Raw genomic sequence first — 23,747 nt, 5'->3', positions numbered from 1 at the left:
AAATAAGAGAGAAATCTTGTCATGATATGGCAATAATTATGACCAATTTGGGGCATCATGTGTGCCAGGCATTGTGCCAAGCACTTCACGTGCATTGTCTCCTTTAATGCTCACCCGTATGTATACCCTTTTCCCCATTGGAGAAACCGAGGAACTGAGGCCCAAGATCACACAGCTAGAAAATAATAGACTAGAATTTGAGCTTATGCAGTCTGTTTCCAGAGCCTGCATACCTGACTACTTGGTCATCCAAAATAAAGTTGAGGTTTTCATTGGTATTTACTTCTACCAGATGATTTTGTCTCCTTATTTAGAAAGATTCAGAATTCAAACTTCCTCAACTAGTTCGCATTAGCAGATTGCTAAATAATGCTGTATTTGCTGCTAGTATAGAAATACCATGTGTGTATTAATGTATGTGTGTATCCAGATCTCATCACTCACTCTACAGGGCTGAGAAAATCTCCAAAGGTGTTACTTAATAAATTAAAATTTCATGATTTGGGGGTACTTAAACTGCTTTTCTTTTGAGGACTATTGTGTACTTATAAATGCATTTCACTCTACAAATTTTAGAACCTTGTATGGCCTCATCTTGAGTTGTGAACTCTTTTATTATCAATCTGTAGCATACAATGTTACAGCTGATCAAGGAGGCAGGTTGCTATAATGGAATCACACCAAGGGATGATTTTCCTGTGACGGAAGTACTGAACCAGGTGTGCCCATCCACATGGCGAGGCGCCTGCAAGACTGCCGTGCAGCTGCTCTTTGGCCAGGCTGGACTGGTGAGCGAGCATGCATGATGGATGGGAGAGAGAGTAGAGAATGATTTCAGGCATGTAAGGACGTGGTGTGGACATGTGTGAAAATACCGAATAATTTAAAAAATTCTTTAGTGCTACAGAGTTTAGACCAGATAGAAAAAGTAAAGGAAAGAGCAGCATGAAAATGTCTTTTTTTTCTTCTATTGTAGATTGATAATATGTATTGGTAGGGAACCTAGTTGCAAAATGATGTTGCAGGCTTTCCTCATTTTAAGAAAACCATTACATTGATAATGACTTGCAAGGCCCCTTGACCTAACCTCTGGAGCTACAGTGGAGGTCTTTCTGTTGCTCAGGCACGTCAGGCTTCCACCTGTCTTAGGCATTTGCACTTGTTGCTCCTTTTACCTGAGAATAGGCCTCTCTGATCATCATGTAACTCAGACATAACCTTTGAGACACCTCAACAGTATCCAGCTCTCTGTTTTTCTCCTTCTTAGCAATAAAATAGCAATATCAATTCAGAAATGACTTTGGTCTTATCATCTTTGAAAATAACTTTTGCTGAAGTTGGATGGGGTTAGGAGGCCAACATATGAAATCACCATTTAGCTTTTTGTTTGACACTGTTGACCCACATAACCTTACGTATTTGATCCCACTTTCTAGAATTAAATGACTACTTTTTGAAAAGGTAGAGCTTTTCAGTCAGCCTAAAATGAAGCTAATTAAAAATTAAGAAATTAAAGAACTGTTTTTTAGTCTAATTTCTACTTTATTCTTGAGTGGAGTTGTTGGGAAGGTACTGTCCTTTGTTTCATATGGGTGAAGGCTAAGGTGTCCCAGCTCAGGGTGGTGCTGCCTTGTAGGGGCCAGATGAGGGCCTGGTTTACATTGGTGAGTACTTCCTTTAAGATCTCTTCCTTAGTGTAGGAACCCTTAAGAGAGCCATAAACCAGAGACCTCTGCCGAAGTATGGAAAAGCCCACTGCCTCTAGGAGATTGATCCATACTCCCAAAGATCAGTTTAGCTGAAACTAGGAGAACCACAGCACTAAGTTCTATAGAAAGGCACATGCAAAATAAGGCAAAAGGACACACAGTCTGTTTTGAGAAAACGTGATAGGCTTAAAAAAATTTCCATGTTGTTCAAAGATCAGAATCTTCTTCCTAGTTCCCTGCCCCTTGCTCCCAGGGCACTTTTGTGTGTGACTGACAAATTAGATTATGGTTCTCAGGATGGGAGGAGAGAGGAAACACCTGCCTGGGACAACAATGGCTATTACTTGGACAGGAAGTCTTTTCCAAAGGACGTTGCAGACCAGCTGTGGGAACTCTGTTTACATCAGTGGAAATCAGCTCCATTGGAGGCTGAGTTTGGAATCACAAAGAGCAACTCTGCATGGCTCTAACCCTTCTGATATGTTACAGATTTGCTTTTAAAGTGTTTTATGATTATTTTCTTAAAATTCTTTTATATTTCAAATATATATTTGAAAATATATTCATCACTTTGTCAAACTCCTTAAATTACATAGGATACTATACTATGCGTGTTTATTAAAGACTCCCCTCCAAATAAGAGGAAATCATTGAAGGAAGGATTAGTTCTTCTTCTTTCCTGAAGTAGTTCTGTTTTTTTGATGAGTGAGGATAAAATGATCTTTTAAAAACGCTTCGTCCACTTCTTGCTTGTATTTTGTCATTACAGATGTGTTGGTTTGATTTTTTAATGACATTTTTATCTCTCATGTACACAAAAATAATAAATACAAAGATAAAGGAAACAAAGTTATTCTAACATTTATAGTTTGGAAGAAGTACCACAACTGCTTGTAAAGTTCAGTACATCTTGTACCCAGAAGTTCGTTTCTGTTTATTAAGTATTACTGTATTCAGTCATCTTTATTACTTGCTGCTGTCTCCATGGGGCTCCTGACTGGCCTTTGCATAACTGCCTTGCTGGGGGGATAGTTCTTGCCAGATTACGTGGCACCGATAAGTTACATATTGGATTTATTTGTGATCCATTTTTCTCTCTGAAAGCTGATTGTTGTTTTTGTTTTTCTCTTAGGTGGTAGTTGACACGGCACAGATAGAAAATAAAGAAGCTTATGCCCCCCAGATCAGTTTAGAAGGCTCCCGAATCGTGGTTCAAGTCCCATCCACATGGTACTGTGACTTTTACATTACACAAGCCTAAGCGTGTTAGATGTCTGCATATCTTTGAAAAGATTGCCCCCCTGCTAACTGACAGGACATGTCTTCTGCTTGTGTGGGTTTATGAGCAGTGATGGTGCCATGTTCCATGGTTATCAGTCCATGATGAGGAAACCAAGGTGCCTGAAAAATAGTCTTACTGACCAGTAATGTAACTAAAATGTTATATACTCATGAATCATAATGATCAATATTATCTATCTTGGTTATTGCGTCCACAGCTTTTAAACAGCGTATATCATTTTCTCTAAGTCTCACCCATTATTTCTATAAAGCTGAGTCCAGAACATAGAATTCCTTCCCCTCTTTTGCCTGTTCCAACAACAGCCCTGATAATCTTGAGTTCGCGTCATTAGACACCCAGTGTCATTGCAAATCAGGGATAGACTCTGAACTGTGTTTATTTTTAATTATTTAATTATATTTGTAAACTTATAATAAAGTACTCTTCTTCATTTATTAAAACAAAAGCTCCTATAAATCAGTAAGAAAATGGGCAAGGTACATGAACAGGTCATTCAGAAAAGTCATATAGTCAACAAATACATGAGGAAAATGTGTAACCTTACCTAATAAAGAAAGGCAAAATAAGAGAACAGTATGATGCCATTTTGCCCATCTTGTTGTTAAATTGTTTTAGAATAACAATACTAGGTTTAGGCCATACTAGAAAAAAAATAGGCACGGAAGTTGTGGAATAAATCACAGCCTTTCTGGAGGGCAGTTTAGTCTATCTGAAGCCTAAAATACGGGATATGACATCAGCAGTTCCACCCGTAGGAATTTATCCTGATGATGTCCGTACAGATTCATTTATAAGGATCGGCATCATAGCTTTATCAGTAAACAGCAAAATTAAACATATGTTGGAAGACTTTTGCTATTTAAATTGTAATCTGAATATTTAACTATATGGAAACTATTTAAAGCATTTAGGTAGGAAGAGAGAGAGATAGTAAGGAACAATGGCACTATTGATGCCTGCATGAACTAACGTGGGAGCTGGGTAATGCATTCAAATTGTATTTAAACCATTTCTCCTCAAATTTTGAGGGTCCATTAGTACGTTCTGCCAAAAGTTTTAGAACTGGTTGATATATCAAATAGGGGTTGGCGGTTCACTTCATGTTCCAAAACTTCCCATTTATAAGTTCCCTCTTGCACCAAAATTTTTAATTTGATTATTCAGATGGTATACTGTTTCCCTAAATGAATGGTAATTTATATACATTTCTCATTCCTATCAAACAATAAATTAAAAGCTCACTTTTCTATAAGGTTTTTGTGTTCTGGAATTTTTAATTTGTTTTACAGTTCAAGTTCTTATTGAAAAATATTCAGTTTAATCAGGATTCTCATTTTGAAGAAAACAGTTTGCACTTTTAGATAATAGGATAATTATAAACAACTAATACTGAAATGGTTAACCCTTGAGTTTTCTTTTTCTCGTTTTGATAATTTTTAAATTTTCAGTTATAGTTAGCATACAATATTATATTAGTTTCAGGTGTACAACATAGTGATTAGATATTTATATAATTTACAAAGTGATCACCTTGATAAATCCAGTCATTACAGTATTATTGACTATATTCTTTATGCTCTACTTTACATCCCCATGATTATTTTGTAATTATCAATTTGTACTTCTTAATCCTTTCCCCTTTTTTACTGTCCCTTCACCCTACTCCCATCTGTCAAACCATCAAAATGTTCTCTGCATCTGTGAGTCTGTTTATTTTGTTTTATTTTGTTCTTTAGATTCCACATGTAAGTGAAATTATATGGCATTTGTCTTTCTTTATCTGCACAGCACAGTACCCTCTAGCTTCATCCATGTTGTTGCAGATAGCAAGATTTCATTCTTTTCTTCATGGTTGAGTAATAGTCCATTGTATATATGTACTACCCCTGTTTTATCCATTCATCCATTGATGGGCAGGCACCCAGGTTGCCTCTTGTATCTTGACTATTGTAAATAATGCTGCAATGAACATAGATTCACATGGCCCTTTGAAAAGTAGTATTTTGGGTTTTTTTGGTGGGGCAAATACTCAGAAGTGGGGTTACTGGGTCCTTCTTTGTCTCTTGTTATAGCCTTTATTTAAAGTCTGTTTTCTGGTATAAGTATTGCTACCCCGGCTTTTTTTGTTTATTTCCATTTTCACGAAATACATTTTTCCATCCATTTACTTGTAGTATGTGTGTGTCTTTCGATCTAAAGCGAGTGTCTTGTAGGCAGCATGTGTAAGGATCGTGTTTTCCTATCCATTTGGCCAACTACATCTTTTCATTGGAGATTTAGTCCATTTATATTTAAAGTAATTATTGATAGATATGTAGTATTTGCCATTTTATTATTCATATTTTTTATCTTTTTTTTTTTTTCTTTTTCTTAAAGAAATCCCTCTAGCATTTTTTGTGATAGTGGTTTGGTGGTGATGAACTCCTTTAGCTTTTCACTTTCACTTTCATTCATTAGTTTACTTTCAAAACTGTATGACTGATTTTCTTTGTAATTCATTGCGCCTCCATGAAAGACCTTCTAGACTATGAGTCCTTGGAGAGGCTCCCTCTGCTGGTTGCTTTTGGTAAAAACACAAAGATTTTTTTTGTTGTTTCTTTCAAATTGTAAAATATGTGCTTTTTGAGACAAACTCAAATGGAAGTGATTGGTTTGCTCCACCTTCAGGGAGATGAAATTATTAACAGGACCAGTAGAGAATTTATTATATCCTTTGCTTTTAGTAAAATGAAATATCTAGCTGCCAGATATGTTTTTTTCCCAAATGAAGTAAACTTTACTTATTTTTAAAACTGTCATATTTAAGCTATCCACTTTTTCTTTCAACAAATACTAAATACCTTCTATGTGAGACACTGTCGGGGCTCTGGGAATTTAATCATAAGCAACACAGACAGGATCCCTGCCTCTAACTGAACTGACTTTGTAATGGGGAAGAAAGAGCTAATAAGCATAAGAGTTAAGTTCAAACACTGGCAAGTGTGTGAAGGGAATAAGAGTAGAATGATGTCATATGATAGAGATGGGGTAGAGATGGGGAGGCTATTTTGAATGAGGAGTTCAGTCACCAAGGGCCTTCTTGAGGATGTGACATTTAAGAGGAGCTGGCCATGCAGAGAGTGGATGGGGAAAGCATTCCAGGCAGAAGGAACGGCAAAGGCCTGAGGAGTGAACCAGCATGGCTGGAGATATGGTAGGTGATGCTGCAGGGGGCATGGGAGGTCATGGAAGCCAGGACTTGCAGGGTCCCTAAGAGACTTGGATTTTTACCTAAGAAGAGGTAGAGGGTTTTAAGCAAGTCTGAGTGATTTGTCAAAAGAATGGGTTTAGGCTCTTAAGGGGATTTTATTGATCAGCTCTCAAGACTGATGAATAAAATAAAAGTGCCAGTTTGTTGATTTTCAGAAAGAGAAATTATTATCACCAGGAACTATAGTACTTCTTTCTGCGTGACCAGCAAATGCTCTCCTCATGGGCAAACATGTGACCAGCCAAATCACAAGCAGAAGTTGGCTTGGGACCACAGAGCAGGTGTGTCCTGATAATCAGCGACTCCAGGCTGAGAGAATCGCATGTGTGAACCTTGGCCAGCTCCAGTGGCCAAGATTCTCTCCCAGGAGTCCGGGGGCTGGTTGGGCACCGTCAGAGCTTTACCTTGTTGCCTTTTCCAGTGTTCCTGAGGTTGGCCAGCTTACACCTTCACAGATTTATTTCTTCTCGAGCCAAAGTCATATTGGGGAGTGCTGCTGTCTTCCTAGGGTGGCCTCACAAGTGTTGATCTCACCATTTCACTCCCTGAGTTCTCAAGGACAGACAGACAGTATCTTTCTGGTCCTCCCTCTCAGAAGAGGCCTCTTGGTGGAGGTACCCTGAATGGGCAGTGGGGACATGAATGGTGGGAAGCAGCTCTCAAGGGAGAGCAGTCCAGAAGAAGACAGCAACAAGAGCAAAGGTCCTGACATGTAGGGAAACCCGGCCTATTCAGAGAGTGAGAGACAAGGTGAATGGAGATAACAGTGCAGAGAGGGATGACCAGAGAGGCAGGAGGGGCCAGCTCACAAAGAGCCTTGAGGGCAGTGGTAAAGGGTTTAGATTTTATTTCAGTCATGATGGGATGTCACTGGATGGTTTTTAAACAGGAGCAGTGTGTTCTGATTTGCGTTGTAGGAGGCTCACTCTGGCTGCAGTTTGGAGGGTGGGCCTTGGAGAGACCAGAGAAGAGAAAAGGATACCAGCTGGGAGGTTAGTCCTGAGATACGGATGGTGGTGGCTTCTTGGAGTAAAGAGGTGGTGAGAAGTGCTTGGATGCAGACTACGTTTTGGAAGAAGAGCAGTCAGGATTTGTTAATAGATTGATGTAGAACATGAGGGAGCTAGAGGTGGCTTGTAGGTTTGGGGTAGACAGCTGTGTTGTGTACTTATTGAGGGAGTCTAGGATCAGAGTGGGTTTTGGTGGGGAGGAGAGGAATCCAGAGTTATGCCGACCTACCAGGCTACCTTTGAGCTTCCTGTTAGGTGTGCAGGGAGAGATGTCAGGTGCGCAGTTAGGTGTATGAGAGTGGATTTGAGGAGGAAGGTCTAGGTTGGTGAAGGAAATTTGAGAGTCTTCAGTGTCGGGATGGTCTGTCAAGCCACAGGACCAGATGCAGCACTCTAGAGAGTGAGGAGCGGGATGAGTCAGTAGAGGTGACCAAGAAGGAGCTGCCAGCCACATAGGAAGAAAATGGAGCAAGTATGAGGTCACTGAAGCTGCAAAAGACAGTGATAGAGGAGGAAAGACACATTGCGCAATGTCACTGACAGATTTACTGAGATGAAGACAGGTAATTGACCCTTGACTTTAGCAAGATTGAATCTGTTTGATAAAAGCTATTTTAGTGGAGTTACAGGGATGAAAGCCTGGTCAGAGTAGGGTGAGAGGAGAGTAGGAGGTAAGATGTTTTGCTAAAATGAGGAGCAAGAAATAAATGGGGCAGTGTCTGGGGAAAATGTAGGGCTAAGAGAAGGTGGTTGGTGAGAGTGGTTTGTTTGCCAAAGGGAATCTCATGAGTGGTTACATGAATGAGATTTCCCCCTTGGGAAAGCAAGAGGGTAGCATGCAGCACTCAGATGGAGGCCAGCCTGTGGTAAGAGCAGGGCCTGTCTTTCTCTGTGGCAGGCAGGGAAGGCAGGCCGGGTGGGCAGGGACACAGGTGAAGTGGAAGAACTAGTGATGAGGGGATATGAAGTAGATCTGATCTGTGTTTTCTCAATTAAGTGAGAGTTGAGATAGGAAAGAATGGGCAAGGTGGCAGAGATAGCAGAGCTTCGAGGAGAGGCAAGAAGGCGTGAAGCAGTCACCTTGGAAAAGGAAAAAATTAATGTATAGGAAGGCCATGTTTGTTCCTTACCTGAAATTTGGGGTGAGTCCAGGTGGTAGACTGAGAGTTTTTTCCCTTCATTGATCCTCAGTTTCTTGGGTACAGATGTGAAGGGCCATAGAGGAAGGGAGGGGCAGGTTATGGAAAGAGTTTGCAGAGGAGTAGCTATTGTGCCAGACCACAGAATCTTGGCAACATAAAGAGGAGAGTCAGGGCTGGAGCCGGCGCCGGACAGCGAGAGGGCATTAGGGCCCCTAGAAGGCCCCTAGAAGGCAGCCCCTCCACCTTTCTTTTTCTATCAGATGGATCTAGATAGTTAGAAATCCATGGACACCCCAGACCCTATCACTTCCTCTTCCTTTTGCAGAGCAGCAAGTTCCAGTGTTAGCCATGTCATTCTCTAAATCTTCTTCTAAAAATTACTAAATTTTTGTTCAGTGCAAAAATAGATACAAATTGTGGCCTTTTGTATGAAGCCTGCTAGAAACGCTTTTGCAGAGAAGTGCTGCCCGGACTAATGCAGCCTGGTTCACGTGCAGGTGCCTGAAAGAAGACCCCGCCACCATGTCCCTGCTGCAGAGAAGCCTGGACCCCGAGAAGACCCTGGGTCTGGTGGACGTGCTCTACACGGCTGTGCTGGACCTCACCCGCTGGAGGGCAGGGAGGTGGGTGTCCCCACCAGTCACTTCAATCGATTTGCATTCAGGTCCACACCTAGGCACAGTGTGACCACATAGTTGTGTGTGTGCTCATGTCCCTGATAGTATGTGAGTATTTAAGATAAGAAAGAGAACTTTTTGATAACTTTCTATTTTGGAATAATTTCAGACTTACAGAAAAGTTCCAAGAATATTGCAGCAGAGTGCTCTGTGCCCTTTACCCAGACTCAACCAGTTTGTTAACATTTTTGCCTTCATTTGTTTTGCTATTTAAGAGTAAGTCCATCAAGAGGATTTTAAGCCAATTCATATTCTCCTTAAGAACTAAGAGCAGAGAAATGTTTAGTAAATTTACTTATATCCTGCATGAACTTTATATCTGAAAATAGCTTGACAGTTACAAGATTATCTCTTTGTGACTTGTTAACCTTAGAACAGGTAGGAGCCTTAAACATCTAGCCATGCGTTCTCTCCTTAACTCATGAGCACACAGAGGCCCAGAAGAGTGAGGTGGCTTATCCCGGGTCGCACCAGCCATAACCTGCCTCATCTCCCACCCAGTGCCCTTTCTTTCTCTAGGGCTCTCTTTCAGTACTGGAAAATAGTGCTCAGAAAACTCTGTAGTAACAACCATCTGTTCTTAACACTGTCCGTAAATTACTCCCAAGAGCAACAGTGCTACCTAGATAGTGTCCCTGAGTTCTGCCCACCCACCCCTCTTTGCTGTGTGGATTTGTCCATTGTCTCTATGCTGGATCTGCCAGGCTCTCAGTCCTTGTTCTCCAGGAACAAAGCAGGCCTCTGCCAATTACATCCTCCTCTGTAGCCATGTTGAATCCTGATGTAGTTTTCACAGCCGTATGTTAGACACTGTAGACTTTTTTTAATAATAAATATAAGTAGTAGTTGAATTATGTACACTTAAAATTCTTGGGTGTTCATTTATTGATAAAATAACCTCCTACTACCCCGAGAGGTATATTTTGCTCTTAAAGTCTTTCTTAAATATAAGGAGATCCATTCCATTGTCCAATTTGTATATTTGCCTTTTTTAAAAAAATACATTTCTGTTTAAATAGGGAACAAGCTTTACCCTGCATACAGATCCAGCTTCAAAGGGAAATCTGTGATTTTGGGAATCAGGCTGACCTGCCTTCTGGAAATGGAAACAAATCTTCAGGTGGCCTGCAGAAGACATTCTCCAAACTGACATCCCGGTTCACTAAGAAAGCATCATGTACCAGTTCTAGCAGCAGCACAAATTATTCCATCCTAAATACCCCTTCGAAAAACATCTTCATAGCTGGGTGTTCAGAAGAGAAGGCGAAAGTGCCCAGTAATATTGATTCAAGGTTACAAAGCATTTTGAACATTGGTAATTTCCCTAGGACTACAGACCCTTCACAATCAGCTCAGAATTCCAGTAATCAAATGGCCAATGGTTTTCTCATGGAGAGGCATGACAACTTTCTGCAAGCAGATGATAGCAAGGACGAGAAGGGTATGAACTTACCAACTGATCAGGAAATGCAGGAGGTGATAGATTTTCTCTCGGGCTTTAATATGGGCCAGTCACATCAGGGCTCCCCATTAGTGACAAGGCGTAATTCTGCTGCCACAGCCATGGTGACTGAGCAGAAGGCAGGAGCCCTGCAGCCACAGCAGCCACCACTGCCAGTGCCCCCTCCACCGCGGCCTCCCCAAGCTGGGGCTCACACACCTCTGACAGCCCAGCAGGGCCTGGCACATCAGCAGCAGTCCCCAAAGCAACAACAACCCCAGGTCCAATACTACCAACACCTGCTCCAGCCCATTGGACCACAGCAGCCCCCGCCCCAGCCTCGGGCTCCTGGGAAATGGGTGCATGGCTCATCCCAGCAGCCAACACAGCCCGTGGGAGCGGGTCTGTCTCCTCTTGGCCAGTGGCCTGGCATATCTGATCTCAGTTCTGACTTGTACAGCTTGGGTCTGGTGAGCAGCTATATGGATAATGTGATGTCAGAGGTTTTGGGGCAGAAGCCACAGGGACCTAGAAATAACACCTGGCCAAACCGTGACCAAAGTGATGGAGTCTTTGGAATGTTGGGAGAAATTCTGCCTTTTGATCCTGCAGGTACGTGAGTCCCCCGCGCCCCACTTTGGGTTTTAACATAAATGTGATCACTGAGAACTTCATTGGGCCTGTCTGCTACAGCCTTACCTATGGGAGACAGTGACTTTAAAGACCCTTTCTCATTATCTGATGGCTAGTATGGGGCAGATCCAGCCAAGGTTGGAAGAAGAAGTGAGAATGAGGTTGAGAAGGAAAGGGGAGCTGTTTTTCTCTCTGTACAGAGGACAAGATTGAGGCATTAAGAGAAGTCCCCAGGCTCAAAGTCCTATAGTTCAAGTCTGGGCCTCTCATTCATAGGAGCCAAAGTGGCTGCTTTTTTTCCTGATTACATAACCCGTTCTATGGTTCTTTTTGCCTAAATTCTAGGACCTATGAAAGGTGGTGTAGGGTACCCTCCTGCCTTCACAGAATACAGCTTTCCCGGCTTAGTAAGATACCACCAGTGTTATCTTAAGAAAGTAGAAAGAGAGCTTAGAACCAAACAAAAATAAGCTAGGAGGAGGAATGAATTAAGGATAAAAGCCAAAACTAATTAAATTTAAAAGAAAAATATAGTAGAAATTGTAACTGAACCTAAAAGAAGAGTCTTTGGAAGACCAATAAAATAAACCAATTTATTGTAAGCCTAAGAGACAGCAAAGAGAAACAAATAGGAAGGAGACATAACTACTACAGATATAGGAGAGACTAAAAGGGTTATACAAAAAGCAAACTATAGTGCCTGTCACCTATGAGTATGGATAGATGCAAGGAAATCCAGCAGCATATCAAAAGAGTAATATATATTACCCAAGCTTAGTTTAGGGGTGTAAGGTGGTTCCTTATAAGGAGTTCTGCTGCTGTACAGTAATTGATCACATCAATTAAATGAGAAAAACTTATATAGCAATAGACACTGTGACATTTGTTAAAAGACACCAGCAATTCTTAAAAAAATATATAAACCCCTTAAATAAAACGTGAATAGAAGGAAATTTCTTGAGTATAAAATAGACTATCTACCAAAAGCCAGTAGCAAGTAGCAGCTGATATGCAGAATCATTCCAGTTAAAATCTAGACCCAGACTGGGTGGCAGCTATTACTGCCGAGGGCATATAACTTTGTCTTGAACTTTCTAGCTAATACAGCAAGACAAAAACAAGGGAAATAACAGATATAAGCTTTAGAAAAGGATAGATTAGAAAGCATCTCTTTACTGGCAATAGAATTGGGAAAAAAACAAGACCTCGATAAAAAGCTTCTAGAATTAGTGATCTGATAAGGCAGATAGATGCAAGATAAATCTAGAGAAATTAATTATTTAATTTAGCAAAAGGCACGCAGAAGTAGAAAATGTATTTCATTCACAAGGGGAGTTCTGTGAAATATTGTAAATAAATACAGCAAATATTTATGTAAATAAGCACCAACAGAGGAGATTCCCTGATAAAACAACCCAGCATTAACTATTAAAGGAAATATGTTTTCTTATGTCTTTTAAAAATTCCTCAAACTGCTGCTTATGCTTTCTTGTTCTTGCTCTCCTTGGGTGAGTGGATTTGGGGAACCTTATACCCTGGGGTGTGAGAAAGGCAAACCTGTATGGGTTTACCTGCTATGGAGGAACAAGTCCACCTGGCACTACTGGGGTGGGCATGGCACATTTTCTCAATTGTTGATAAACAGTCTGTACATTTTCTGACAGTCATGTAATTAAACCAGAGTGTAAACTGTGTTTGGCAGAACTTTCTCACTGTTGAGGCCTATTGAGGCCCATACAATCTTCCTCCTTAGCCTGCAAATCCTACCAGCTTTTTCTCTGACTGTTCCTTTCTGACTTTCAAGTCCTTACTGTAGCTTCCTGCAGACCACACTCCAAGGGCAGAAAGTCCACATAGCCATTTTTGCAAATTAAGGAAGGGCACTCCACTGAACAGGTGAATTACAGAAGGTACCCCTCTTGGGCAGGGCCAGTTAAAACAGAGCGCCCCCTCTGGACAGGCACACACAGCCCCTGGGGGCGTGGCTTGACTGATTGAGACCTGGCCTTGATTCTAATTCCTGTTCTCCCCTGGTGTGGGCATCTTCCTTCAGTGCACAAGTGGCCCAGTTTCATGCAGTAATCCTGTGGCAGCGCCCTGAGAACAAGCTAACAATGGGGTTGTGCTTTAGTATCTTTCCCAGTTTGAAGCTAAAACATATATACTGCTGAGTCATATTCAGTTTGTGACCCGTAGCTACTTTTTGTTTGACTCTTCCTCTAAATGCCTTCCATGCTGTATTTTCTCCCACTTTTATTGCCCTGAACATCCTTAGCTCTGTCCAGTACGCTTCCAGCTACCTCTTAATACATTCTGAAATTTCATGTTATTCAGTACCACTCTTATTGTTTTCAGACTGAATGAGCAGGTCTGCCATCTGATATCCAGGAAGATACTGGATCAGAGTTGGGCTCAAGTGGGAATGGCGTATGTTCTGTCTGGCTGACCCTGATGCTTTGATAACTTCCAGATTATCAGTTGGCTGAAGTCATCTTATTTTTTAAATTGTTAAGTACAAAACATCAGACATTGGAAAATTTTAAAGTAACTAGACTTTGTCTTTAATATTTAGTCATGGATAAAGCGAACCTTTTATATTCTCCTTTCCGTCTTCTGTTCACGTTCCCCCTGCGTCTTTCCTGGGCATAACCCTTCCTGACAGTCCCTGTGCACGAACTCAGTCCTGTGTGCTGAAAGCCGCATCCCAACACTGCAGGCTACTAGGCAAATCCTGCAGCTCCTCACTATTCATGGTGTGCGTAACCAGAATATCCTCAGAAGGTAGCAAAGGAAACGAGAGGCCCGTTTGGCTCCAAACCCTGTTTGTCCCTTTGTTTTAACAGTTGGTTCAGACCCCGAGTTTGCACGCTATGTGGCAGGAGTGAGCCAGGCAATGCAGCAGAAGCGGCAGGTTCACCATGGTCGCCGCCTAGGCAACCCCCGGGGACACTGGCCACCCATGGATGATGCCCATCGGACCTGGCCTTTCCCAGAGTTCTTCACAGAAGGGTGAGTGCTAGGTATGGCAGGGAAGCCGAGTTTGGGATCTGGGTGTGCCCCATGGGGCCTTTGTGCATTCTTATCAAGCAATTAAATTTCAAGCTCGCACGTGAGAGTGACATGGTCAAATCTTCAGGGAGTCAGAGTTTTGTGATTAACTGTAGGATGCCAGGTGGCAATGATGTGTCCCTGTGAACACACCACTGGTATAAATTGATTTTCAAGACAGACTTTTCTGCCCTAGACAGGTATCTTATTTGATAGTGTTTGTGAAGTAACTGCATGTTTAACACAGTCTTTGTGCTGAGATAAGCATGTCTGTAAAACCCATGTGATTTATGGCATGTGATCCTTGTAGCCTACGAAAAGCAAAGGTATATGGTTCATATTCCAGTGTACAGCGAAAACTGGATTTTCATCATAGAAACAACTGGGGATTTTTATCGAATCTCTTATTGCTGCCTGGTTAATCTGGACAGCTAAAGACCATCTCAAATTTTTGTTTGCTCTAAAATGAATTTCATATATAATCACAGGCTTCTGAGAGTAATAAAGGGCAATGATACATATAGATTACAGTTGACCCTTGAACAACTCAAGCGTTAGAGGCACCAACCCACCATGCAGTCGAAAATCCACATACAACTTAAGTTGGCCCTCCTCATACTTGGATTCCCAGCTGTGGATCGGAAAATACAGTTGACCCTTGAACAGCGCATTTTTGAACTGCACAGGTCCACTTGTTTGTGGACCTGCATATAAGAGATAAGAGACCACTATTTGGTTGTGAGATGAGTGCAGGGTAAAGATTATTCTTTTAAGGCTTGGGTGTGGGGTAGGAGCTGGCCTCAGCTGTCTATCCACTGTCCAAGCTGGCTATAGGAGGCCCATGACCAGCTTCTCTCTTTGTCTTTCAGGGATGGCCTGCACAGCGGCTGGTCAGGGACTCAGGGAGACTCGGCCAGCTCGAGTGACGAGACGTCCTCCGCCAATGGAGACAGCTTGTTCTCCATGTTTTCAGGGCCTGACCTCGTTGCTGCAGTCAAGCAGAGAAGGTATGAAGCGATTTCTGAATCAGAGCACAGCGGGGCACATGAATGTGATCCACAGCTTATTCCCTTGGAAAGCTCAGTAGCCCCATTGTTTCTAGTCAGCCTTGTGTGAGAAAGGCAGAGGGCTTCTTCTGGTACTGTCTTGCCGGGGCCTCTCTGGGGCCACCATACAGGCTTGTAGCCCAGTTGACTTAACATGGGGTTGAGTTTTTGCTGGCAGAACAGTCTCATGCCCGTGGTAGCCAAAAATACCAGTATGACAAGCAAGAGAGGAGTCTGAGACAGGGTCTGCTGATGTTGGATGCAAGAGGCGGCCTTTTCTGTGGGGGGAACAGGACCAGGACAGCCAAGTCCTAATCAGGACTCACTGACAGGCTTTGTAGCCCCAAACATGGGCTTGGCCCAGACTGACCCTCAGTTTCTTCGTCAAAGGTGGAACTGAATAAAATGACCTCTGAATGGTATTACAGAGTTGAAAAACATAGTAATATAGTATATTCAGATCTGGGAAGTTTTCAAAAGTAGTCACAAAAATTAAAATGGGTCCTGAAATACGAGAAGAATTTGGTTAGAAAGTAGAGAGACTGTTGTGGGTGTGAGGCAGCAGAGGCCCAGAGGTGGCAGTCTAAAGGATGTGGGCAGGAAATAGGGAGCCTGCAGGGATGCCCGGGCATCAGAAGTCATGCTGTGGAGTGGAAAGGGAGGCCAGATTACACGGCTCTTGTGCGACAATGTCAGGCTTCATTGGGTGAGCAGTGGGGAGTGGGCAGACGCAGATGGAATGGTACCTAAGTCAGGATGCACAGAGTAGTAACAGTGTAATAACAGTGACTGCTAATACAATCTAGGGTGCTTTCTATGTGTCAGGCCCTGGGCTAAACATTCACATGCATTTTCTCACTTAATTCTCACAACTACTGTACTTATTTGCTAAGGCTACTGTAACAAAGTACCACAGACTGGGGGTGCTTAAACAACAAAAATGTATTTCCTCACAGTTCTGGAGGCTCTCAGATCAAGGTGTCAGCAGGGTTGGTTTCCTCTAAGGCTTCTCTCCTTTGCTTGCAGATGGCCATCTTCTCCCTGTATTTTCACATGGTCTTCCCTCTGTGTGCATTAGTGTCCTAATCTTCTCTTCTCATAAGGACACCAGTCATATTGGATTAGAGTCCACCCTAATGACTTTATTCTAACTTAGTTACTTGTCTGAACACCTTATCTCTAAATACAGTCACAGCCTGAGGTACTGGGAGTTAAGACTTCAACATACGAATGTGGGGTCAACATATGATTGTGGGAGGGTGACACAAATCAGCCCATAGCAACCACCTTATTATATAAGTACTATTTTACCCCCAATTCACAAGTGAGGAAACTGAGGCTCAGAGACATTAAATTCATTCATTCATTAGTACCTATCATGTACCAGTCAGTGGTGATATAGCAATAAACAAAATAGAGTCCTCATCTTTGTGGAACTTATATTTTATTGAGGGAAGGCAGATAAAAAAAAAAATTTATATATATACACACACACATATGTATATATGTCACATTGAGTTAGATGCTAGGAAGAAAAATAAAGTGAGGTATGAGGGGAGAGAGCATGCAGGAGACAGGTGGATTTTCTGTTTTCAGAATGAGAGTCAGGGAGGCCTCTGATGACCAGAAAGCTGAACAAAATGAGGGAGCAACTGCTGAGAAATTGGCAGTGGGGTATGTGTCAGAAGAATCAAGAATGATTAGCAAGTTTTTGGCCTGAGCATCTGTGTGAAAGTGGGTGCCATGAACCAAGACAGGGAGGACTGCAAGAGTGGCAGTATGGAGCCATGGGTGGAGTTAAGACTTCCGTTTGAGACATGGGAAATTACAGAGGCCGATTAGACATCTAAGAAGTTACCTGAGCACCACCTGTGCAGAGACTGCTGTCTGCATGCAGGGGTGCTGGTAACTGATTTACCTGGCTCTGAGCTGGCTACGTCCTGCCTTTTACATTCAACATTATATCAGAAATTTTTTCAAGTCAGTAGCAGAATAATAGCTTTTTGTTTTTTTAGTCACATATCCTCAGTGCATGGTAAATAAATCAGTCTGTAGCTGCTGATCAACAGAAGGCCAGAGCTGGTGGACTCAGAGAGCAGCTGAAACAGCCAGTGCTGTCCTCATGCCTGCTCCCCTACCCACCCCAGCCCTGCGATGACTTGGGGAATGCACCATTCCGTGGTGACCCACCTTATCCTCCTGCACACAGTGGACCCAGCTCTGCCCTTCCCCCTCCCCTAGAACCAGTGCTCAGAGACACCAGAGTGAAGTGGCTAGGGTGCCCCCTGGAGGTAAGCTGGGCCGGCGACCACTGCACTGAGCTCTTGGTTCTTTTAGGAAACATAGCAGTGGAGAGCAGGAGACCAGCACGCTGCCCTCACCGCCTCTTCTTACCACAGTGGAGGACGTGAATCAGGTATGGTGGGCTCTGCTCTGGCCATAGAGGCTGGCTCTGGGGGGTACAGACCATGAGTGAGGTTCCAAAGCCTAAGTTTTAAGAGGACCTCAAAGAAATGAAAGCTTCTTTGTTTGAGGTGAACAACTTTTTTCCCCTCACGATTTTGTCTAAATGATTAGCCATCTCAGCTGACTCAGAGCCATATGTAGAGGAACCTCTGGCTCTGCTGTTCAATATGATAGCCACTAGCTAGCCACATGTGGGTACTATATTGAACAGTGCAGACATAGAACATTTCCGTCATGGCAAGTGCTACTGGATGGTGCTGTTCCAGGGCTGTGGAGAGGGTTGGGGCTCTTGCCCTGTCTCCTAGGTGAGAATAGGGCCAGGGATCTGGAGAGGTGGGGAAAGATGATAAACTGCCAGAAATGCCACCAAGAACCTTTTTTTGTCTCTCAGGATAACAAAACCAAAACGTGGCCACCCAAAGCACCCTGGCAACACCCTTCCCCGCTGCCCAGCACACTGCCTAGCCCAAGTGCACCACTCTATGCAGTCGCCAGCCCTGGCAGCCAGTGGAACGACACCATGCAGATGCTGCAGTCCCCAGTGTGGGCTGCGACCAGCGATTGCAGCGCCGCCTCCTTCACTTACGTGCAGACCCCTCCGCAGCCTCCGCCCCCACCAGCGCACAAGGCAGCATCCAAGGGCTTCAAGGCCTTCCCCGGGAAGGCTGAGCGCAGGCCAGCCTACTTGCCCCAGTACTGACCCAGGCTAGCCCACCTGCCCTGCCCAAAGCTGTTGGAGCCAGCGTCCCCACCCCAGGGCTGACTAGCTGGTACCAGCCCTCCGGAGGACCAGTGTACCCCTGTCCCAGGCAGGGATCCTTGGGGATGGGGGTCGTTGGCAGCTCTAAGCCTTTAAGGCCTGGCTTCTCAAACTTTGGAGGCATCAGACCCCTGGAGGGCCAGCTGAAGACAGAGGTCTCTGACCCTCCTCAGAGACCTGGGGATCGTCGAGCTTAATAAGCACTTCTGGTGATTCTGATGCAGGTAGGCCACAGGCCACACTTTGAGAAACACAGCTCTCAAGTTTGTAGTCCCACACTGTTTGTGCTGGGAAGACATCAGACCTGAAGGCTGAGAGCAAAACTGACCATTCTTCTGCAACCTTCCCCTTTTCCACCTTTAACACTTTGAGTGATGACCACACCAATCACTGTTATTTTATAGCTATTTTTCATATAGGTTTTTAGTTAAAACATCTCTTGCCTAAAAATGCATTGACTATTTTAAGATAACAAATTTAGTGGCTGGAGGTTTGTTCAACACTATTTTTATTTAAGCTTATATAAGATGGACAACTTATAGAATATTTGTGATCAGAAGCAATCACCTGGGTTTTCTGTGGGTGGGCAGCCCCCCACCACCCCAGCAGCACCCAGGGAGTGCAACCTTTACCAGATTTACAAAAGCAGGATCATAAAACTGATGTTGGAGGCATATTCCTGATGGTGCATGGAGATGAGCCAGCTGGCTGCTGTCTGTGTGCGGGATAAAGCTATGCCTGCTGCCCTCAGATCCTGCCACACATGGCCAGAGGCTTCAACACAGTCTCAAAATGGAGTGTGGTTAAGGGGCTGCACAGAGACACCTGCACTTGAAATTGCAGTAACGTTTATGAGCTGGCTCAAGACAAACCAATTAAGATGTAGATAGAAATTAAAGTATTTTCTTTAAAAAAACAAAAACCACCTCATTTTCAGTTAACATGTGCCATTAAATAGATAACATCCTGTGGATTTAGGGATATTTTCCAGCCAGAATGGATCCAGAAGAAGTGAATGGTGCTTAAATTGAGAAATAATAATAAATATATCTATATAGAATAGACATATCCCACTGTATATTAATTGAGGTTACAGAAGTTCTTTATATAAAACTTATTTAAATTTTTCATATTTCATCTTTGAAGAAGTCTAATTGAGAAAAATCCATAATATTTTCTGGTATGAAAGTTTGACAGTATTAATATTTTTTTTATATTTTCTTAAATCATTAAACCATTTTAATATATGTTAACTACTAATAAATGGTTTATTCTTTCTAACTCCATATAAGCTTTTCCAGCAAAGATTGTAATAACACATTTATGTTCTCATTTTTCTACGGATATAAGTAAATTTATATTTAAAAATACCAAAAAGAAGATATATATATATATATGTATGTATACACACTAATTATAGAGGACCCCTAGGGTGTCTGAGCCCAGCCATCTGAATTTTCAGTACTGTGTCGCCAGGCTGTCTCCAGGCCTTGGGTGTTGTCTTGTGCTGTGTGGGGATGCCATTGCTGCCTGTACTTATGATCCTTTCACCGTGGGTTCTGAACATTCACCTCACCATGTTTACAGAGAACCGTTCTGTACATAGACCTTTTCAGGCACGTGCTCTGCACCAACCCTGCGTGGCTCTTGTCTGTGTTAGCTGTCACAGTGTGTGCACTAATCTCTGTTAAAATTGTTTGTGGCTGTTTGACTTGTAAGATAGTGTTCTATTTCCTTTAGTAACGTGTTCACAGTACTCTGTATTTCCAGTTCTATTATGCTGAAGTACTCTTGTTTTAATAGTGCCTCCCCAAGACCTCACCCTGGTCAGAGGTCAGTCCTTGATGCCCCAGTGCAGTTGACATTGACATCACTAATTGTCCCTTTCTAGTCTGTTTTTCTTAAGACATTTTGTAATTGCATCTCCATGAGCTGTGAGATTGTGTGAAGCTGTTTGTGTGTGGTCTCCTGGTAGGTGCTGTGTTCTCAGCACCACCTTGCTCTGAACACTGGTAATTCCAGGTGCTGCGCTTGGCAGAGGAGTTCGCCAAAGCGCATGTGTGTGTGTGTGTGAGTGTTGTGTGTGTCCTTCGCGTGGCCGGGCGTGGCTGCCTTGCTCAGGCATCAGCAGGACATGTGTGAATAGTTAGTTACAGTGCTTCCAAACTGGAACTCTACATTTTGTATCTTACTTTTAAAGCTCCTATAAGTAAAATAACTATTGGCTTTATTAAAAATATACATTTAATAATATTTTGTATCTGTTTAAAATGAACTACAACAGACACCGTGTCAGAAGCCATGCCTGACTCATTACTTTGAAAAGCTGCGCCTGGGTTGGTTTTTCTGATTCTGAGACCTTGAAGGGAGAAAGACTAAGGAGCATAAGATAAACTGGGGTGGGTGGGCAGGAAGCAAGACAACCTACCACTCCTTTCCTGTCGGCTTCCCTAAGACCAAAACTGGGACAGGCCTCTGTGGGCAGAGTTCATATTGTGATGAAGGAGACCACCTGGAAGGATGCAGGCTGTCTCCTTGGGTTGTGGTCTGCCAGCACCCCCATTCCACCAAGGGTGGGTGCTGTCAGCTGCCCAGGCAGCCTTTCCAAGGAGCAGACCCAGGGATGAGATCTCCCGCCACTTTGCCAGGGATCCAATATGTGGGAAAGACCCTACCTCAGAGGGAGAAGAAACTGTCCTGCTAAGCAGAAGAACAGATTATACAATGGGAACCAAAATGAGAAGGTGAGTTCCAAAGGAATTTCAACTCATTTTCATTTACAGCAAGATAGCACTTGATGGAAACTTTTTCATGAACTTAGTAAAACAGTATGTGAACATTAATATGTAACTTACTAATATAAGTACTACTTCGGCTTCTTTCTGCTGAGATGCCCTGAAGCTGAGCATGGGGACCAGGTCCCAAGCCTTCTAAGCGCACCTCAGGACAAGGTCGCTTAGTATTAGCCATGTTACACGAGTGTGTTAAGGAATACACTGGAAATTCATATTTAAAAGCTAGCTGGAAAAGCATCCAAGCGTGTTCCTATTTAACATGAATAACGGTGCTGTTCACTGACCTGATTCACAGCAGTGGTGGTGATAGGAGTCCTGTAGCCCCAGCTCAAGTGCTGGATGAGTAGGGATGAAAGATGAACAGATGTTACACCTGAGCCCCAAGAGGGTCCTTGGAGGCCTCAGCCCAGCTGAGAAATAGAGGAGGACACAGGCAGGTGAGCATCTTTGTGAGGCTGGTGATTACTACACGCTTGGGGGATCCTGGGAGAGAGGGACGTCCAACTCTAGAAATGTAGCTGAAATGCCACATGCCAAACATGATGCTGGGAGGGGATGGCTGTGTGCTGTGTGGCCCCTGTTGTGATCTGCTTCTTGATCTGGAGAAAAGAAAAAAACCATTCCAATGGCCAGCTTCTTGACTGCCAGAAGGCCCTGTATGTGGACAACATGCCTGGCAGGCTTCCATCCAGACGCACCTGGGAGTCTGAGGAACCTCCAGGGATAAGCTCCTGAAAGTAATGCACATAGCTGGCCTTACGATGATGCCACAGGGGTAGGCTGTCTGGGACGAGGCTTCCGCATATCTGCAAAGGGACTGGATGTGGCTTTTACTGGGGCTGAGTTGGGAACATGGGCCTGAGGAGGAAGGTTTGTTTTAGTAATGTCATGTGAATCCATTATTAAGTCTTAAAAACTTCCCTACCACACATAAGTGTGGGTTTCCACAAGAATAGAAAACTATATTTACTATTCATTTTAGTATTTACTAATGTCACCTAGTGTCAAGGCCCTTGCTAGGAGCCAGGGCTGCAAAGGAGATGCAGTCTTTTAGGGGAGACAGCCCCATCTTTTCCCATCCTTGGTAAGAGGTACCACCATCCACTCACCCGGTTGCTCAGGCAGAAATCCTAGAAGACATTCTTGATTGTCTTTTCTCATTCAATAATCAGGAAGTCCTATAAGTGTATCTCCACACACATTTAAATTTCAACAAGTTCTTACATCCCCATTGCCATCAATGTGGTCTTCACCAGGCTCCTGCCTCTCCCTCTCTGGCCTCAGGGTTTCCCATACACTCCTGCTACCTTGACATCTTGCCTGGTGCCCACCTTCTTGTTGCTCCGGAGGCTGCTCCCTGCTTGCTCTCCATCCTCTTGAGTCAGAGCCCAGCATCCATCCAGCGTTTTTCAGAGGCAGGATAGCCTAGGAAAGCGACCCATCCCCCTACCAGGATACAGTTCTGGAATTTTTCCTTAGTCCTTTACTCCATTCTCTTCCTGTGGCTCTGGAATTTCTCCCTTGTTCCTTACTTAGCCCTCTCAATTTCGATTTCCATCCAGCACAGACTCCAGCTTGAGAAACAAGCCAAGGCCAAGAGATATGATAGATGACTTTGGGCTGCCTCCTCTCCTCCAGGTGGCAGGCTGGATAGCCTTGGGACAACACCCCCAAGGAAACAAAAGCCAGTAATTCAGACTGCTAGGGGCAGACTTCCTCTCTGAGCTGCCGGCACTTTTAAGTGTGTACTTTCGCTTTTAATAAAACTTGTGCTTTCTTGCTTGCTATTTTTCGTGCCCTTTTGAATTCTTTGTCGCAGCGTAAGACAACTTGGTCAACAGAGCTCCAGGTCTGCGTCCCTCTTTGGAGTCCGGCCTTGTCGAGCTCTCAGGCATCAATTACAGCAATTAGCACTCCCCCTGGAATCGTGTGTTTGCATTTGTCCCTCACTAGAACCAAGGCTTCATGAGAGCAAGGACCAAGTCTTATTCATGGCCACATGTCCAGGGTGCAGAACAGCGAGAAGCAACTGGGGCCACAAGCAAATTATAATGCAAAGCAAAAAAAGCAGAACTATATTTAAAATGAAGTCTCTTATTTCGGACTAAAAATAATACATGATGCCCAATTTGTACTAGAACTGCGAGGAGCTGACGTTAGAAATTGCGGATAAGACTATGTAGCCCTTTAGTAAGTATGAAGTTTTCTATTCTCTTGGAAACTCACGCCTATTTGCGGTGGAGAAATTTAAAAGCCCTAACAATGGCTTCATACGGAAAACCTGGGAGCGACATCCAGCAGCCTCACGGCGACGTAAAACAAGCTCGGAGCCTCTTGGGGCTGCTGGCGCTACCGCTCGTATTACTTTCGCGTGCGCACGCGCACGCCCGTCCCCACGCAGAGTATGCGCGCGCACATCCATGTCAGACGTGCGGACAGAAGCGTTTGCGAGCTCTCCCTGCGGCCC

The 23,747-nt window shown here is 43.5% G+C and overlaps 1 protein-coding gene across 3 annotated transcripts in view; it reads left to right on the top strand.

Annotated features, from left to right (window-relative positions):
- Positions 1-20,224, top strand: part of KIAA0355 (KIAA0355 ortholog) — a 68,546-nt gene extending 48,322 nt beyond the window's left edge. For 2 of the 3 annotated variants that reach the window (XM_011371841.2, XM_011371842.2), the window contains exons 7-14: positions 630-788; positions 2,842-2,939; positions 8,912-9,037; positions 10,111-11,144; positions 14,009-14,174; positions 15,083-15,220; positions 17,597-17,675; positions 18,117-20,224. In XM_011371841.2, the coding sequence (XP_011370143.1) occupies positions 630-788; positions 2,842-2,939; positions 8,912-9,037; positions 10,111-11,144; positions 14,009-14,174; positions 15,083-15,220; positions 17,597-17,675; positions 18,117-18,425 (2,109 nt within the window). In that variant the 3' untranslated portion in view covers positions 18,426-20,224. The remainder of the gene's footprint in view (positions 1-629; positions 789-2,841; positions 2,940-8,911; positions 9,038-10,110; positions 11,145-14,008; positions 14,175-15,082; positions 15,221-17,596; positions 17,676-18,116) is intronic. The other variant, XM_023537679.1, reaches the window with a different exon arrangement.
- Positions 20,225-23,747: the final 3,523 nt, after the last annotated feature.

This window comes from Pteropus vampyrus, unplaced genomic scaffold, assembly GCF_000151845.1.
Source record: "Pteropus vampyrus isolate Shadow unplaced genomic scaffold, Pvam_2.0 Scaffold196, whole genome shotgun sequence".
Lineage (NCBI taxonomy): Eukaryota > Metazoa > Chordata > Mammalia > Chiroptera > Pteropodidae > Pteropus > Pteropus vampyrus.
Note: the sequence above shows the minus strand (reverse complement) of the source record. Positions and strands in the feature narration are given on the sequence as shown.